Source organism: Caenorhabditis briggsae (assembly GCF_000004555.2).
Source record: "Caenorhabditis briggsae complete genome, chrI, whole genome shotgun sequence".
In the NCBI taxonomy this organism is placed as follows: Eukaryota; Metazoa; Nematoda; class Chromadorea; order Rhabditida; family Rhabditidae; genus Caenorhabditis; species Caenorhabditis briggsae.
This window is the reverse complement of record NC_013489.2, coordinates 1,114,729-1,132,988: the sequence shown is the minus strand read 5'-3', so window position 1 is coordinate 1,132,988 and position 18,260 is coordinate 1,114,729. Positions and strand designations below refer to the sequence as shown.

General features: G+C 32.5%; 3 protein-coding genes across 3 annotated transcripts; 2 read left to right on the top strand and 1 right to left on the bottom strand.

The window, feature by feature from the left end:
* Nucleotides 1-1,243: 1,243 nt before the first annotated feature.
* On the bottom strand, nucleotides 1,244-4,938 carry Cbr-ugt-32 (the record flags this gene model as incomplete). The annotated part of the gene is made up of 5 exons (XM_045237966.1): nucleotides 1,244-1,424; nucleotides 2,134-2,366; nucleotides 3,035-3,651; nucleotides 3,799-4,135; nucleotides 4,702-4,938. 5 exons carry the CDS (start codon nucleotides 4,936-4,938, stop codon nucleotides 1,244-1,246), a joined length of 1,605 nt encoding a protein of 534 aa, XP_045096510.1.
* Nucleotides 4,939-6,616: 1,678 nt separating this feature from the next.
* CBG18542 lies at nucleotides 6,617-10,495 on the top strand (the record flags this gene model as incomplete). The annotated part of the gene is made up of 7 exons (XM_045237909.1): nucleotides 6,617-6,723; nucleotides 6,777-7,087; nucleotides 7,354-7,436; nucleotides 8,245-8,293; nucleotides 8,377-8,600; nucleotides 9,542-9,797; nucleotides 10,227-10,495. The coding sequence occupies 7 exons, from the start codon at nucleotides 6,617-6,619 to the stop codon at nucleotides 10,493-10,495; spliced, it is 1,299 nt and encodes a 432-aa protein (XP_045096509.1).
* A 3,707-nt stretch (nucleotides 10,496-14,202) lies between these two features.
* Nucleotides 14,203-16,275, top strand: CBG18539 (the record flags this gene model as incomplete). The annotated part of the gene is made up of 4 exons (XM_045237846.1): nucleotides 14,203-14,284; nucleotides 14,331-14,488; nucleotides 14,562-14,694; nucleotides 16,070-16,275. The coding sequence occupies 4 exons, from the start codon at nucleotides 14,203-14,205 to the stop codon at nucleotides 16,273-16,275; spliced, it is 579 nt and encodes a 192-aa protein (XP_045096508.1).
* Between the last annotated feature and the right edge of the window lie 1,985 nt (nucleotides 16,276-18,260).

Here is an 18,260-nt window from a genome sequence, read left to right as displayed (position 1 = left end):
GAATTTCTAGATTTTTCGAGAAAATCTAGGAATTTTTAAAATTTTGACCTTTTTTTGAAATTTCCGATTTTTTGAATTCCAGGATTTTTCATTTTTTGGAATTTCTGAATTTCTAAATTTCTGAATTTCTCAAATTCTGAATTTCAGAATTTCTGAATTTTTGAATTTCTTAATTTCTCAAATTCTGAGTCTTTGAATTTCGAATTTCTCGAATTTTCGAATTTGTTTTAGAAAATCTGAAAAAATCTGGAATTTTCGAAAATTTTCAATCAAAAATTTTTTGAAAAAAAAATTCTGGAAAATTCTGAAATTCTGAAAATCTGAATTTTGAAAACATTTTTTTTTGGAACATTCGGAATATTGAGAATTTCAGATAAAAAATTCTAGAAATTCAAATTTTTCGGCACGAAAATTCTGAAAATTCTGTATATGGTATCCAAGAATCCTAAGAATCCTAAGAATCCTAAAAATCTAAGAATCAAAATTCCAAAATTCAAAAATCCTCCAAAAATGCCTTCCTAAAAATATTTATTCTTTTTTTTCTGAATTTTTTGAATATATCATTATCCACAAATTTTCTTTCTCTCCATCTGCTTTATCATCATTCATCCATTCCTCAATTTCCCCCCCAAAAAAAAATTCTAGTCCATTTTTCCATTTTTTCCCTAAAACCTAAAATATGCGGTCCCCTTTGAAAACAACGATTTTTTCAAATTCAAATTTCTCTTTTTTTTAAATTTCCCTCCGCATTTTCTTGCCATTTTCCCCTCCTTGAAAAATAAAACAAAAAACAAGCCCCGCCCCTTTTTTACCGTATTTTTATATGCATCTTTTTCTTGCCCTTTTAAAATTTTTTTCCAATTTTTTTTTGAATTTTAACACAAGACATCCATTCCTAATTGGTTTTGCGTGATGATGATCGGGGTGATGATTTGAATAAAAAATTAAAATTATGATTGATTTTTCTTTGGAAATTTCAGATACCACACTGTCAACTTTAAGACAATTTATTTCGATTTCTGTGAGAGATATCAAAAATGTGTCAACTGATAAAATATTAGTGATATTATGATAAAAAATTTATCAGTTGACCACTTTTTGATATCTTTCACAGGAATCGAGATATATAGATTCAAAGTTGAAAGTTAGAGGGCCCTTCTATTACAGGTTTTACGGTTCATATATTTTTTCAAATATTATAGTAAAAAATTTCGAAAAATTTCAAAAAAAAAATCAAATTTATTTATTTATTTTTCGGAACAATTTTGACTGAAAAATAGGACTTAAAAAATCGAAAAATCACCAGAATTACAAAAATTGGGAAAATGAAAACGAGGAATTTATAAATATAAATATCATAGTTATATCTCTGAAAATCGGACATTTTCAGACTGTGGGGAGACATTTGTGGGAATGGACCGAACCTGAAAAAAGAGGAAGTTTTAGGTTTTTTCAGTTACCTGTATTTGAAGGGCCGGCCCTTCTATTACAGGGGCCCCTCTATTAAAGAGGCTCTTCTAATACAAATTTTACGGTATTAGAATTTTTCAAGAAGTTTTCAAAATTTTGAATTTTCAAAGATTTAAGGATTTTCAAAAAATTTCAACTTTTCAACTTTTATAGTTTCAGGAATTTCCGAACTTCAGAATTCCTGAATTTCAGAATTTCAGAATTTCAGAATTTCAGAATTTTAGAATTTCTGAATTTCTGAATTTCTGAATTTCTGAGTTTCTGAATTTCAGAATTTCAGAATTTCTGAATTTTTGAATTTCTGAATTTCTGAATTTCTGAATTTCTGAGTTTCTGAATTTCTGAATTTCTGAATTTCTGAATTTTTGAATTTCTGAATTTCTGAATTTTTGAATTTTTTAATTTCTGAATTTCTGAATTTTTGAATTTCAGAATTCCTGAATTTAAGAATTCCTGAATTCCTGAATCTCAGAATTTCAGAACTTCAGAATTCCTGAATTTCAGAATTTCAGAATTCCTGAATTTAAGAATTTCAGAATTTCAGAATTCCAGAGTTTTGCATTTCACCAAATTCAACATTTCAAAAACACCAAACTTTTGATTTCTCAATTTTTCGCAAAAATTCAAATATCCTGAAATTTCAAAACCAAAAAAATCACTAACTTCCCAACGAATTCCACATATTTCACCACCAAATCCTTCGGCTTAATCGGCTGATTTTTAACAATTTCAGCGATTTTTTCCGCATTTTTTCGATAATTTTCATTATTTAAAGTTTCAGAAAAGGCTTCTCGAAGTTTCTCGAAATTTCCCAAATCTTTTTTATGCAAGACAATTGACATCCCATGACGAGCCAACATATTAGCGTTACGAGATTGATCAGCGAATATTGGAATCTGAAAAAACAATTGATAAACTCTGAAATTTTTTCCAAAATTACCGTAAAACCTGTATTAGAAGGGCCCCTGTAATAGAAAGGCCCTACAGAGGTACCTTGGAACAATAGAAGGATCGGCCCTTCTAACACAGGTTTTACGATAATTACCATAATTGTTGGAATTCCAAAAAATGCGGCCTCATTGGTGCTTCCCAATCCTCCATGGGTCAGAAATGCGGTCATTCGAGAATCTTCTGGAATGAAATTTTTTTAGAAATTCAGAAATTCAGAAAATCAGAAATTCAGAAATTCAGAAATTCAGAAATTCAGAAATTCAGAAATTCAGAAATTCAGAAAGTCCAAGAATTTCAGAATTCCAGAATTCCAAGAATTCCAGAATTTGAGAATTCCAAGAATTCCAGAAATTGAGAATTCCAGGAATTCCAAGAATTCCAGAATTCGAGAATTTTAGAATTCCTGAATTTCAGAATTTCAGAATTCCAAGAATTCCACAATTTCAGAAATTCAAAAAGTCCGAAACTTCGAAATTTTGAGAAAATTTTCTGAATCTCAGAATCTCAGGATCTCAGAATTCCAAGATATTAGAATCACCAATTTTCGAATTTCCGAATTTCAAAATCTAGAATTCCAAAACTCAAAAATTCAGAAATTTGAAAATTTCGAAACTCTTTCCCCCAAAAATTCAAAAAATCGGAGTTTTTTATTTTTCCAGTTTTCCGGATGTGTCAATTTTTGAAAATTCCAAAACTCACTCAACAATTCCATCTGGGGCGCCCATTTGACAAATTCCAAATTCTCAACGCCTTCAGCGAATTCCACGTCATCAGATTCGTATTTCCAAATGAAAGTACAATTGGGTTGACTCTTAAAAACTTCCAGAAGGTTCTTTTTAAAATTTTCAGGCATCGTTGAGGACTTGGCAAGAGTTCCGAACGATATCAACATGTTTTTGGGTCGTTTTTCAAGAATTTTCGAAAATTCCAAATTTCCAGAAGATTCTAAACTTTGAACACTCTCAAAATCCACTGAAATCCCACCGATCCCAATGGTTTTTTGAAGATGTGGACGTGGAAAATCGATAAAAGGAATGGAATTCACAAAATGAAGAGAGGCTTCTGGAATCAAAGTTTTCCAGTCTGGAAAATTTGGTCCTAAATGACTACGGTAGGTTTTTGCCTCGTCGTCGAACATGCTTCCAAACGTTTTTAGCATTAAATTTAGCATTTCGAAATTCTCGAGACGATCCGAGAAATCCATTTTTTCGGTGACTTGGGAGTTCATGGCTGAAAATTGTGTTTTTTCTTCAATTTTTTTTCAAAAACTTCGAATTTTTCGAATTTCAAAAGTATCCAGGACCCAGGACCCAGGACCCAGGACCCAGGACCCAGGACCCAGGACCCAGGACCCAGGCATTGAAAAAGAAAACTAACTTGGCCAATAACTAGTATCCACTGGTTCTCCAAGTGTCGGTAGTAGAATATCATAATTAACACAAGAACTGGTAATTATCGTTTTCTCAATATTCAAATGTCTAAAAAGTGCCAATCCACATGTCATCAATGGTTCAGCCAATCCAATATCATATTGATTTTCTCTCAATTTTTCGATAATTTCCTTCGATCGAAACAGATTATCACAGGTTAAAACTGCTTGTTGATGAAGGGTTTCTAGAATTCGATGACCGTTTTTTGAAGTTACGTCCATTGTCCAGAATATTGACATCATATCGTCGATTTTCACATCTTTCTCCTTCATTTTTGAGTCTTGCTGCAAATGTTTCGATTAATATTTTTTTTTTAACTAGGGAATATTGGAATTCTGAAATTTTGGAATTTCGGAAATTTAGAATTTTTGGATTTTTTGGATTTTTTTCAGAACCACGACGTTTCTGAACCCGACAGTTCGGAACCCGAAGTTCAAAACCTGACGTTTCAGAACAGCGACGTTTCAGAACCCGACGTTTGAGAACTCGGCATTTTAGAACAGTGGAGAACCCGACATTTCAGAACCACGACGTTTCAGAACCCAACAGTTCAGAACCGCGACGTTTCAGAACCACGACGTTTCAGAACCCAACAGTTCAGAACCGCGACGTGTCAGAACTCGACAGTTCGGAACCCGATATTTCAGGATCCGACATTTCAGAACCCGACAGTTCAGAACCCGACAGTTCAGAACTCGACAGTTCAGTAGAATTTCAGAATTTCAGAATTTCAGAATTTCTGAATTTCGGAATTTCTGAATTTCTGGAATTCTGAATTTCTGGAATTCTGAATTTCTGGAATTCTTGGAATTCTCAAATTCTGAACTTTTGAATTTCTGAAAAATCCTACCTCCAATTTGATCACATTTTTTGTCAGCTTGACTCCCAATTGATTTTTTCTAGTCTCATCGATAATCGGCGTAAAAAATGTGACATTATGGCCGGATTCTGTTAGTGTATCAGCTAATCTAGCCATAAAGTTTGTATGGCTAGCTGCATATAGAGGTGAATATACTAGAATTTTCAAAGAAGTCGAACTGGAAATCAGCAATAGTGCGAAAATGATAAAAAACGAAAATTTTCGCATTTTAACGCTTATTTTTCTATACAAAATTTTCTTCTTATATACCATTTTCCTTTTCGGGTTACTGTATATTTTTGCGTACTTTTTTTTCGCGAAGTAACACAAAATTTTTGTGACCTTTGTTGTCTAAATCTCTCAATCTCTCGCCGACAGTTTCAATGAGACGATGACAAATGAGACACAGTGATAAGTAGAAGAAATTGTACTTTGATCAATTTTTAAAACAATTTTTTGAACCCGAGATCATTTTTCCAGGTTACGGTAGTTTTAGATTGTTGATTCTTGAAATTTTAGGGATTTTTGAGTTTTTAGGATTTCTTGTGGATTTTTAGAAATTTTAACTTTTTGTCAATTTTTGAACTCAAGATCGGAATATTTGGGAAATTTGAGTTTTTTCGGGTTACTGTAGTTTCGGATTCTTGATTTCTTTTTTGGATTTTTTATGTCGAAAACTTGGAACAAGCACAATTTTAATAAATTTCAAGAAATTTCAAAAATTTCAAAAAAATGAAAATTTTCGAAAATTCAGAATTTTTCCTGAAAATGCTGAAAATCAAATTTTTGGGCATTAGAATTCTTAGATTTTTTTTGGGGCTTTGTGGCATTCCTGAATTTCTGGACTTCTGAACTTCTGGTTTCTTAGAAAATCCGGAAATTGGAAAACCGGGAAAAAGTATTACATTTTTGTGCAAAAATCACTTCTCTAGCTCATCTAGAAGCCGAGATATGGGCATTTGAAGTTTAGGATGTGAGAGACGCAGACAACGAGAGAATCTAACTGTCTGCGCCTCTCGCCTCCCAAACTTCAAATGGCTTTATCTCGACTCCTAGATGAGCTAGAAAAATGATTTTTCGACAGAAATGTAAAGCTTTTCGAAGATTTTCAAATTTTTGAATTTTTAGATTCATAAGATTTATAGGATACTTAGGACTCCTAACTTCCTATATTCTTACAATTGCCTAAATTCATAGATTCTCAGATCTTGGGATTTGTAATTTTCTCCATTTTCAGTAGTCAATTCGTGTATATGAAACGCTGGTTTCTTAGAAAATCAAGAAAAAGTATTACATTTTTGTGCAAAAATCACTTCTCTAGCTTATCTAGAAGTCGAGATATGGGCATTTAAAGTTCAGGACGTGAGAGACGCAGACAATGAGACATTCTAACTGTCTGCGTCTCTCGCCTTTGAATCTTTAAGTGCCCATATCTCGGCTTCCATGTGAGCTGGGAAAATGATTTATATTAATTCAGAGTTATCGAGTTTTTTAAGAATTTAGGATTTTTTAGAATTTCGGAAATTTTGAGGTTTTGAATTGTTTGGGCTTCTGAATTTTCAGAAATTTTTGAATTTTTAAGATTTTCAGGCTTATCTAGCAACATCTTAGTTATATATTCGTTTATTCGAAGATTTGAAGATAATAAAGATTGATGGGAACTGGGAAAAGAAAATGAAAAAACGAAGCTAAGAAGGACTAACCCGCAAGAGTTAGTCCTAAAACATCTAGTCTGTCTGTGTGTCGTTTTGTCCTTTTTCCGGCGAAAAATCCCCTTTTCCAACTAATTTACCCTCGTTTAATGCAAGCGCGCTCCATCGCACTCGACCGAAAAATTATTTTTTTTTTTCATTTTCCCTTCATTTTTTCTGAATTTTTCGGCTAAAACCGAAGTTTCTCGGCAAAAATGACATCAAAATACGGACTGCTCGTGCTAAATAGTAAAAATGTGCAAAAATTAAAACAGCTGTTCACCACGGCGGCCGCCAGTTTGAGCTCTAGACTTTATGTCAGGTATTTTGCGATTTTCGGCGAAAAATTATCGGATTTTTCGCATTTTTTTGCAGACTAAACCCGGATACTGATCGCACCGACGATTTGGTGTCGAAAATCTACCTGAATTCGGCGAATTTTTGCCCAAAAATCGACGTTCGCCTGGTGGTGTCGGAAATTCCCGGGAAAATCGATAATTATGAGTTAATTGGCGAAGAAAAATATGAGAAATCTAGTGGAAAAAGCGAGAAAAAGTACAAAAAAGTGGTGTTGGGCGGTACATTCGATCGGCTACACAATGGACATAAGGTTCTGCTGAATAAGGCCGCCGAGCTGGCATCCGATGATATTGTTGTGGGAGTTACTGATAAGGAAATGATTGCGAGTGGGTAATTAAGCGAATAATTAGAAAAATGATTGAAAATTCGACTGAAAAATCGAAAAAAAAATCCAGAAAAAACTGTATATTTCAGCCTGAAAATGGCTATTTTCAGCAAAAAATATTATTTTTGGAATTAAAATATTTTTGAAAATTTCCGAAAAAAACCTGAAACTTTTGTAAAATTCTAGAAAAAAAATCTATATTTCTAGAGAGAAAATTTGAAAAAAAAACTTTTTTTTCAAAAAATCTGAAAATCTGAAAATTTCCAGAAAAATCGCTGTTCGAAATGATCGAACCGGTTGAGATTCGGATGAAAAATGTGGTGGATTTTGTGGAGGATATATCGGGAGAAGTAAGGAAAATAGCTGAAAATCTGAAATTTCAAAAATTCAAAAAATCGAAATTCCCGCGTTTTCTGAAAAAAACTAGTAAATTCTGGAAATTTCGAAAATTTTTTTCCTAATTTCGAAAATCTAAAATTACAGTAATTCCAAAAATTTGCACAAAAATTTAATAATTTTGGAAAATTCGGTATTTCAAATTTGAAAAATCCAAAAAATTAGAATTCTCTGAAAATCTGAAATTTCAGAAATTCTGAAAATTTGAAATCTCAAAAGCTGGAAATTTTCAGGAATTCAAAAATCTCGAAAATTCGGATTTTTATAATTTTTGAAAGTTCATAATCCAGAAATTCAGAAAACCTTGAAATTTGGAATTTTCCAAAATCTGTAAATTGGGAAATTCTGGAAAAATAGAAAAATCTAAAAATTCTGAAATTTGCGAATTTCCTGAAAGTCTGAAATTTAAAATTTGGGCATTTCTAGGTAGTTTCGAAAAATTCTAAAAACTAAAAAATTTGAATTTTCACAATTTTTTGAAAATTCGAAAATTGGAATTTTCCAAAATCTGGAAAATTCTGAAATTTGAAAAATCCAAAAAATGAAAATTTTCGAATTCTCTGAAAATCTGAAACATTCTAAAAACTAAAAAATTTAAAAATTTTTGAAAATTCGAATTTCGGAAATTCTAGATTTTCCAGAAATTCAAAAATCCTTGAAATTCGGAATTTTCCAAAATCTGAAAAATTCTGAAATTTGAAAAATCCAAAAAATGAAAATTTTCGAATTCTGAAATTTCAGAATTTTCCTAATATTTTCCAGGCCATTTGCCTCACCGAACCAATAATCGATCCATTTGGTCCGTCGACCCGTATCAAGGATCTCGAAGCGATCGTAGTCTCCCGTGAGACTCTAAAAGGAGCCGACGCATGAACAAAATCAGAAATGAGCAAGGAATGAGCCAATTGGATGTGATCATTGTGGAATTAGTCGAAGGAAACGACGAGATTCTGAATGAAACGAAAATCTCGTCGAGTTCGCGAAGACGCGCCGATTTGGGACGTCTTCTGAAGCCGACGAGAGAGGTGCTACGTGGCGAAAACGGTGGAAAACCGTATTTAATTGGGCTGGCAGGTGGAATTGCTTCCGGAAAATCACATATTGCTAAGTATTTGAAAGTTAGTACGATAGGATCTTCAGAATTTTCAGAAAATTCGGAAATTCTGAAATTCAGAATTTCTAAAATTTAGGATTTTTAGAAATTTGGAAATTCGGAAATTCAGAAATTCGGGAATTCAGAAATTTGGAAATTCAGAAATCTGGAAATTCAGAAATTTGGAAATTCCAGACAATTCAGAAATTCAAAAATTCAGAAATTCAAAAATTCAGAAAATTCAGAAGTTCTGAATCTCAGAAATTCCAGAAAATTCTGAAATTCGGAAATTCAGAAAATTCAGAAAATTCTGAAATTCATAAATTTGGAAATTTGGAAATTCTGAAATTCGGAAATTCTGAATTTCTGAAATTCTGAAATTCAGAAAATTCAGAAATTCAGAAAATTCAGAAATTCATGAATTTGGAAAATTTCAGAAATTTCAAAAAAATGCGTTTTTCGAAAATTTTGAATTTTCTAGAACTTTGGAAATTTCTTTTTTTTATATTTCAAAATTTTCGAATTTTCCAGAAATTGAAAATTTTGAAAAAATCTGAAAATTTCCAAAAAAATGGTTCGAAAATAAGCGGGAATTTGAATTTTCTGGAATTTCAGAGTTTTTGAAAAAATTTTTTTCGATATTTTCAAAAATTCAAAAAATTGAAATTCCAGAAATTCCAGAAAATGAAATTCCAGAAATTCCAGAAAATTCTAATTTCGCTTATATTTCAAAAAATAAAAATACGAAAAAATTGAAATTTGAAATTTCTAGAAGTTCCAGAAAATTGGCAAATTCTGGAAAATTTGAAAATTCATAATTTCCGGAATTCCAGAAAATTTCAATTCCAGCTTAGTTCAATTTTGGAAAATTCGAATTTTCGAAATTCTGAAAAATCGAAATTCAGAAATTCAGATTTTTCTGGAATTTCAGAAAATTTCCAATTTTCTACTATTCCATATTTTCAGGAAAAGCACGGTTTCGATGTGATCGATTGTGATAAGCTGGCGCATACATGCTATGAAAAAGGCAGTTTATTGAATCAAAAAATCGCCGAACACTTTGGAAACGACATTGTTATCGATGGAATTGTCGACAGGAAGAAATTGGGAGGAATCGTTTTTTCCGATAAATCGAAATTACGAGAATTGAGTGAGCTGGTGTGGCCAGAAGTCAGAAAAAAGGCGACGGAAATCGCGGATCAGTCGACAGCTAAAGTTGTTGGTGGGTGGAAAAAACCACGTAAAGATGACCTAGAAATGTCCTAAAATGACCCGGGTATGTTTTCTGTGTCATTTAAGGTAGTGGCCTAACTTTTGCAACTTTTGGTTTTCTAGGCCATCGCTTCAAAATGACCTAGAAAACAAATGAGGGCATTTCTAAGCCATTTTAACGCGGTGGCCTAGAAAATCAAACTTGCAAAAGTTAGGCCACCACTTCAAAATAACCTATTATTCAAAAAAATTCCAAAAAATCGAAAATTCAAAAAATTCCAAAAAAACCCAAAAATTCCAAAAAATCAAAAATTCCAAAAAATCAAAAATTCCAAAAAAATCAGAAATTCAAAAAATTCAAAACAAACGAAACTTTAAAAAAATTAAAAATTCGAAAAAAAAATCGAAAATTCCAAAAAATCCAAAAAACGAATTTCAGTGATCGAAGCAGCGGCCCTAATTGAAGCCGGCTGGCACGAAGCTCTCGCCGAGACCTGGACCGTGTTCGTCCCAGCCGAAGAAGCCGTCCGACGCGTCGTCGAGAGGGATAGCCTTACAGAATCCCAGGCAAAAGATCGAATGTCATCGCAAATTTCGAATAAGCAACGCATCGATGCGAGCAATGTCGTCCTGTGCTCACTGTGGAAACACGAAGAGACACGAGCACAAGTCGATCGAGCCGTCGAGGAACTCTTGCAGAGAATTTGAATTTTTCCCATTTCTCTTCTTTCTTTTCTGTTGAAAATCCTCTTAAAATAACCTAAAAATGCCCGAAAATTGGCTGAAAATTAGCTGAAAAGCGAAAAAAAAATTGAAAAAAATTTTTTTTTTTCAAATTTTTTTTTCTTTTGAATTCAATTTTTTTTTAATTAAAAATTTTTTTCGAAAATTAAATTTATTTTTTTTTGCCATTTTCTGAATCCTAAATTCGCTAATAATTTGCCTTTCTCGATGTTTTTTTTTGGTTTTTAAAATTTAGAAAAAAAAACAGCTTTCTAGGATTACTGTAGCTCGAGATACGGTAGATTTGGTGGTGCAGCAGTCAGAGCTACAGTAACCCAAAAATGCTGTCTAGAACAATCTAGAATTCCGAAAAAAATTTCCAAAAAAAGTTTGCCACCGAGTGGAGTCGAACCCGGGTGTTGAGATTCGAAAAGTTCAAAAAACCTTTTTTTTTGAGAAAAAAATAAAAATTTTGAAAAACCTCGATTTTCGTGGTTTTTTCAAGGTCTTCGGGGTTTAGACCTGATTTTCAGTGTTATCTTGCTCAGAAAATCACTATTACGCAGCTTTTTTGGGATTTTTGGGTCATTTTCCTCCTATTTATTACTTGTAAAAAATTTCTCGTTTTTCTTGTATTTTTCCCCCCATTAGGTCTATTTTTTTAGGTAAAATCAGATTTCTTTAAACAAAAAAATTCATAAAATAAATTAAGTTATTCTTCGTGATCGTCCTCTTCAGAATCCTCTTTTTCATCGTCATCGCCATCCTTCGAACTTTGCCCATCACTTTTTCCCTCGATGAACTTCTCGAATTCTTTCCTTCTACGTTCCTCATCCTCCTCGGTTTCCTGCAAAATTTTTGAAATTTTTAATTTCCTTCAAAATAAAGGTGGCCTAACTTTTGCAAGTTTGGTTTTCTAGGCCTCCACTTCAGAATGACCTTGAAAACACACCCGGGTCATGCTAGAGCATTTTTAAGCCATTTTGAAGTGGTTGCCTAGAAAACCAAAAGTTGCAAAAGTTAGGCCAGTCACTTTTTTCTGAACTTTATAGTCTTTTTTTTTTGGAAAAATTGAAAGTTTCTGGAATTTTCAGAATTTTTGAATATCTGAAAACCAAAATTTTGAATTGCTAGAAATTTTCAAAAATTCCTAATTTTTCTAATTTTGCAAATTTTGCAAAATTTTCGAATTTCTGATTTTTTCGAAACTTCAGAATTTTTCAAAAATTATAAAAATGTTTAGATTTTTTAAAATTTCAAAAAATCCTAAATTTTCAAAATTTCTAATTTCCCAAATATTTCCCCACAGGTCCCAATGATTGCACCACCGGAAGTTGGCCTAAAACCCGAAAACACCGAATTCGGCAAGAATGATCCTGGGCCATCGGCAGGCGGTCAACAGACCTCAATGGAGCCAGTCAAATCGGCCGAGGGTAATGGACAACCAAAGAAAAAGACGAAAAAGAAGGTAAAATTTTGGCTTAAAATAGCCAAAATTCGTTGAAAATGGGCCTTAAACTGCCTAAAAATCGCTTAAAATGAGCCTAAAATAGGCTAGAAATCGTTGAAATCGGCCTAAATTAGCCTAATAGTCGCTTGAAGCGGGCCTAAAATAGCCTGAAGTTGTCTAAAATCGGCCTAGAAATGGCTTAAAATAGTCTTAAACTAGCCTTAAAATCGGCCTAAAATAGTATAAAATAGCGTAAAAATAGCTTAAAATAGACCTAAAATGACCTAAAAATTGTTTGAAATCGCTGAAATTCCAATTTTTCGAATTTTCAAAAAAATTGACTTTGGCACTTTTTTTGAGTCATTTTTGACCCAAACAAAATGTTAATTTTTTGGAAATTAGAAAATAGCGTAAAATAGCCAAAAATCGCTAAAAATAGTCTTAAAATCGGTCTGAAATGGTCTAAAATAGCCTAAAAATAGGCCTAAAATCGTATGAAATCACTTGGAATGACTCAAAATTCGAATATAAATAACTTGAAATAGCCTAAAAATCGCTAAAAACGTGCTAAGTAGCCTAAAATCGCTAAAAATGGGCCTAAAACAGGCCTGAAATGGTCTAAAATGGCTTAAAATCGTTTAAAATGGGCCTAACATAGCCCAAAAATCGCTTGAAATCGCCTTAAAATCGCTAGCAATGGGCATAAAATCGTCGTAAATTGCCTAAAACAGCCTATAATTTATTAAAATGAGCCTAAAACAGCCTAAAATTGCTTAAAATAGTTTAAAATGGACCTTAAACTGCCAATAATCGCTTAAATTGGGCTTAAAATAGCCTAAAAATCGCTAAAAACAAGCTAAAATCGCTTAAATTGGGCCTAAAATAGCCTAAAATAGCTTAAAATTGGCTTAGCATGGCCTAGAAACCACTAGAAATCGCTGAAATTCCAATTTTTTCAAATTTTCGAATTTTCAAAAAAATTGATTTTAACATGATTTTGCTGAAAAAGTGATATTTCTAGGTCCAAATTTTGCAAATTTTTCGAATTTTTTAGTTTTAATTTTCAGAAATCCAAATCAAAAGGAGCCAAGGGAAAGAATCGATCGGTGTCGGAAGACGAGGGATGACGATACTTGTATAATTACTATTTTTTAATTGATAGAAAATGAAGAATATGATTTTTATCAATTTTTTTTCTTGCCTAAAAATGACTTAAAATGGCCTAAAAATGGCTTAAAATCACCGGTTTTTCAGCAAACGTGCTCTATTGAAAAAGCGCGCGAAGCAGGAACTTATTGAATTTTTGAAAAAAAAAACTCTTGAATATGGGTTAAAATCGACTGGAAATGAGTTTAATTCAAAGTCTAGAGTGGCCTAACAATGAAAAAAAAAAGAATTTTTCAAAAAAAAAAAATTTTTTTTAATTTTCTAAAAATTCAGAATTTTTGGGCTAAAATAGGCCGAAAATAGATTAAAAATAGGCCTAAACTAGGTCTAAATCCATGGAAAAGTGAAAAAAAAGACGAATTTTATCAAAAAATTGAACAAAAAGTGCATTTCTCTCTGTCGTTCCGTTGTCTGCGTCTCCACACTCTCTCGCTCTCTCCCACTTTCTCTGCGTCTCTCGGCGCCTACCACACACTGTTTGATGAGCTCTATTTCGGAGCAGTTGTCAATGAATGATAAATGGAGAAATGGAGAAGGATCGAGAATAGGGTTTTAGGAGGAAAAATACATTTTTGAAGAAATCGAATTTTTGAATTTTAGAAAAATTTGAAAAAATTCCAAAAACTTAAAAATTTCATCTTAAAAGCATCATTTTCAGCAATTTAAATAAATTTTACAGCAACAAATCACTGAAAGAACTACGAAAACTGTGTGAATTAAGCCAAAACCCAGTCAAAGTGTAAAATTGCCCAAAATCCAGTTTTCCTGATTTTCCTGAAATTTTTACACTTTTCTAATAGCTTTAATATGCACTTTTTCATCAAATTTACACTAAAAAACTCCGAAAATCCCTTAAAACCCCAAAAAAATGCGAAAAACCTGCAAAAAAATTTCAAAAAACCTCTGATAAATGCAAGCGCGCTCCGCTGGACTCGAAAATTTCGAAAAAAAATTATTTATTTTTCTTTTTTTTTCGAAATTCAGTCTTCTTCTGTAGTTTTTCGACAGAAAAATCGCGTTTTTAGGTTAAAAAACTTCAAAAATTTCCAATTTTCCAGCTAAAAATCCCACAAAAATGTCCGATTTCGTGCCGGAAACCGAGGAAAATGAGGAGGAAACAAAACCAGAGCCAAACAAGCCAGTTGTGGTAGATCAAAGTGGGTTTTAACCTCATAAAAATGAATCTTCGAGCTAAAATTTCAGATTTCGCGCGCCGCTTTTTGAACAATAAATGGTATGGGAAGTATGGAGAGGATGGCGCGCTTTTGGAGCATTTAAACGATGATTGGGTGCCTGTGGCGGAGGATGAGCAAGAGTTTTTGAGCCAATTATGGTTCGAGCAGGAGGAGCAGGAGAAAAATGTAAAATTTGAATTTTTTGAAAATTTCGAATTCCCGCCAAAATTTGAATTTTCAGCTAAAAACGAATTTTCAGGCTCACAAACACTACGATTGGGACGAGGAGAAGAAGGAGTGGGTGCCGAAACCGACGAGTTCTGAAGAGGTCAACGAGGACTTTATAGCAGAATATCAGGCGAATTACGGTGTTCAATATGATGATATCTACAGTAAGCATGTCCTAAAATTGAAAAATCCGGCAAAAATCTATGTTTTAGAGCCGAAAAAACATCAATTTTAGCGTTAAAAATAGACTGAAATGTGGTGACTTTCAGATCGAAATTTGGGGATTTTTAGCACCAAAAATATGGATTTTTCGCTGTAAAATTCTGAGATTTCGGGCCCAAATTTAGCATTTTTCGCACTAAAAATATAGATTTTGACCAGCAAGTTCTGATTTTTCGACTCTGATAAACACAAATTTCGACCTGAAAATGACAATTTTGGACATAAAAATCTGGAATTTCGACTATAAAAAACCTTATATTTTGACCTAAATAGTTAAAAATTGGAGCCAAATCCCCGAACTTGGGTTCAAAAATACCAAAAATTTTGGTGTAAAAAACCAGAATTTTAGTTCTAAACATCACAAAATTAGACCTAAAAACTCATATTTTTGAAGGCAAAAATTTGAAATTTTACGCCTAAAACTCCATATTTTAATGCTTAAAATCGAAAATGTTGACCTCAAAATATGGAATTTCGACTTTCATATTCACAAATTCCAAGTCTGAAAATGACGAATTTGTGTCCAAAATTCTGGAATTTCGACTCAAAAAATAACAAATTTCGAGTCTCGAAATCCTAAATTCAGACCTGAAAATCACAAATTTGGACCTAGAAATCTGGAAATTTGACTTAAAAAATCACAAATTTTGACCTAAAAATTGGGATTTTTAGATTTAAATTTTCAGATGTCTAGGTTCAAAATTGGTGACTTTCAGATCGAAATTTGGTATTTTTAGCTACAAAATATGGATTTTTTGAGTTCAAATTTGCTATATTTTTTCTCCAAAAATGTGGATTTTTCAATAAAAAATTCTGAGATTTCGGGCCCAAATTTAGCATTTTTGCACTAAAAATATAGATTTTGCCCTAGCAAATTCTGTTTTTTCGAGTTCAAAAGTCGAAAAATTCGGATTTGTATGTCCAAATTTGTCATTTTAAAATTTCGACTCTAAAATTCCATAATTTCAGTGTAAAAACGAGAAATTTGAACCTACAAATCAGAATTTGTTGGTCAAAATTTTTAGTGCAATAAATGTTAAATTTAGGTCCGAAATCCCATAATTTTTTTTATCGAAAAATCCACATTTTTGGTGCTAAAAACCACAAATTTCGATCTAAAAGTCACCTATTTTCACCTTAAAAATCCCAATTCTTAGATCAGAAAATCACCACATATCAGTCTATTTTTAACATGAAAGTCTACGATTTCTAATGTCAAAATTTCAGCATTTTTAGCACCGAATTACGGATGTTCAGAGCCGAAATTTCCAGATTTTTGACCAAAAAAAAACCGCCAAAAAACCCGAAAATTTTCAGAAAAAATGGACGAAGAGCTGCACGAGAAAGCGGCAAAAGCGCAAAAAGAGGTCGAGGAGAAAAAGGAGCAAAAGAAGCGAAAAAAGCAAGGATTGCCAACGGAAGAAGCGAAAAAAGAGGGTTGGATCGATTTGGGTGATAAGGTTCATGCGGTTTATGTCTCGAATTTACCATCCAATATTACCGATGATGAGTTCCAAGGTTAGGCATTTTTAGGCAAAAAAAAGAGAAGATTTTCTGAGAAAAACAGGCTTTTTTGTCATCTTGAAGTAATGGCCTAACTTTTGCAAATTTGGTTTCCTAGGCCACCACTTCAAAATGGCCTGGAAATGACCTACCATGACCCTGGTGTGTTTCCTAGGTCATCTTGAAGTAATGGCCTAACTTTTCAATTTNTGATTCCCGTTAAAAATTTTCAATTTTGATAGATTTCAAAATCGATTTATTTCCTATGGGGGGGGTGATTTTCGAACTAAATTTCAGAGATTTTTTCAGTCAGAAAATCCAAATTTTAGAGCAGAAATTCCAGATTTTTTAATAAAAATTTCAAATTTCAATCTAAAATTCCAAAATTTTCACTCAAAATCCCAGATTTTTAGTCCAAAATTCCAGATTTTTCAGATTTTTTCAGTCGAAAATTTCAGAGTTTTCAGTCAAAAATCCGAGATTTTTAGTCAATTTCTATATTTTTCAGTAACAAAAGTCCAGATTTTTCAGATTTTTTCAGTTAAAAAATCCACAATTTCAGCCAAAAATTCCAGATTTTTCAGTCAAAAATATTCCAGATTTCAGCCTAAAACTTCAAATTGTTAAAGCTTAAATTTCAGACTTTTTAGTCAAAATTCCAGATTTTTAGATTATTTCTGTCGAAAAATCCACATTTTCAGCCAAAAAAATCCACAATTTTCCGTCAAAATTTCAGATTTTTCAGTGAAAATTTTAAGATTTTTTAATATAAAAATTACAAATTTCAGCCTAAAATTTCAGATTTTTCAGTCAAAAATTCCAGATTTTTAGATTATTTCTTCGAAAAATCCACATTTTCAGCCAAAAAAATCCACAATTTTCCGTCAAAATTGCAGATTTTTCTGTCGAAAATTTCAGGTTTTTCAGCCGAAAATTCCAGATTTCAGCTTAAAATTCCAGATTTTTCAGTGAAAAATTTAAGATTTTTAAAATAAAAATTACAAATTTCAGCCTAAAATATCGGGATTTTTCAGTCAAATATTCCAGATTTCAGCCTAAATCTTCAAATTTATAAACGCTTCAGACTTTTTAGTCGAAAATTCCAAAATTTCAAGCTAAAATTGCAGATTTTTCACTCAAAAAATCCATAGTTTTCGTCAAAATTGCAGATTTTTGCATCAAAAATTCCAAAATTTCCGAAATTTCCAAAATCCAAAAAAAAAAAGAACGCCCACTTATTCTGCTGTTCCATATATCTCTTTTTCTGTGTGGCCGTCAACTTTTTCCGCTTTCTCGACGGATCGAAATCTCCTTTCATCTCGAAATGCGCTTCTTCCACTTTTACCTCTTTTCCGAGAAGCATCGATCCATCGAGGATGTTACAAGCCAGTTCAACCGATTCTTTCTGCAAAAATAGGATTTTTTGCCTTTTTTCTGGATGAAAATTGCTCAAAAGCGATGTTTAATTGCCTAAAAACCCTCTAAAATTGTCATTTTTACACCGAAAAGGAATTTTGGGCTTTTTAAAGCGATTTTTCGGTTCAAAATTGTCTTTTCACTATTTTGGGGGCGAAAATTATCTAAAATTCTGACGCGTTTCGCCTTAAAATGAGCAATTTCAAAAGCTTTTTGATCCCAAAACATCCGTTTTCACCTTAATATAACAGCACCGCCCATCGCCTTTCAGCTCTCCATGCTCATCTCGATACAGTTTACATTTTGGCTTGTTTGTCCGGATGTCCGGCTGGATTACTCCACATTTTGACATGAATTCTGGAAATAGGAAAAAATTGAGGAGAAAACTGCCATTTTGAAGTAGTGGCCTAACTTTTGCAAGTTTGGTTTTCTAGGCCACCACGTTAAAATGACCTAAAAATGCTCTAGCATGACCCGGGTGTGTTTTCTAGGTCATTTTGAAGTGGTGGCCTAGGAAACCAAATTTGCAAAAGTTAGGCCACTACTTCAAAATGGCAGTTTTCTCCTCAATTTTTTCCTATTTCCAGAA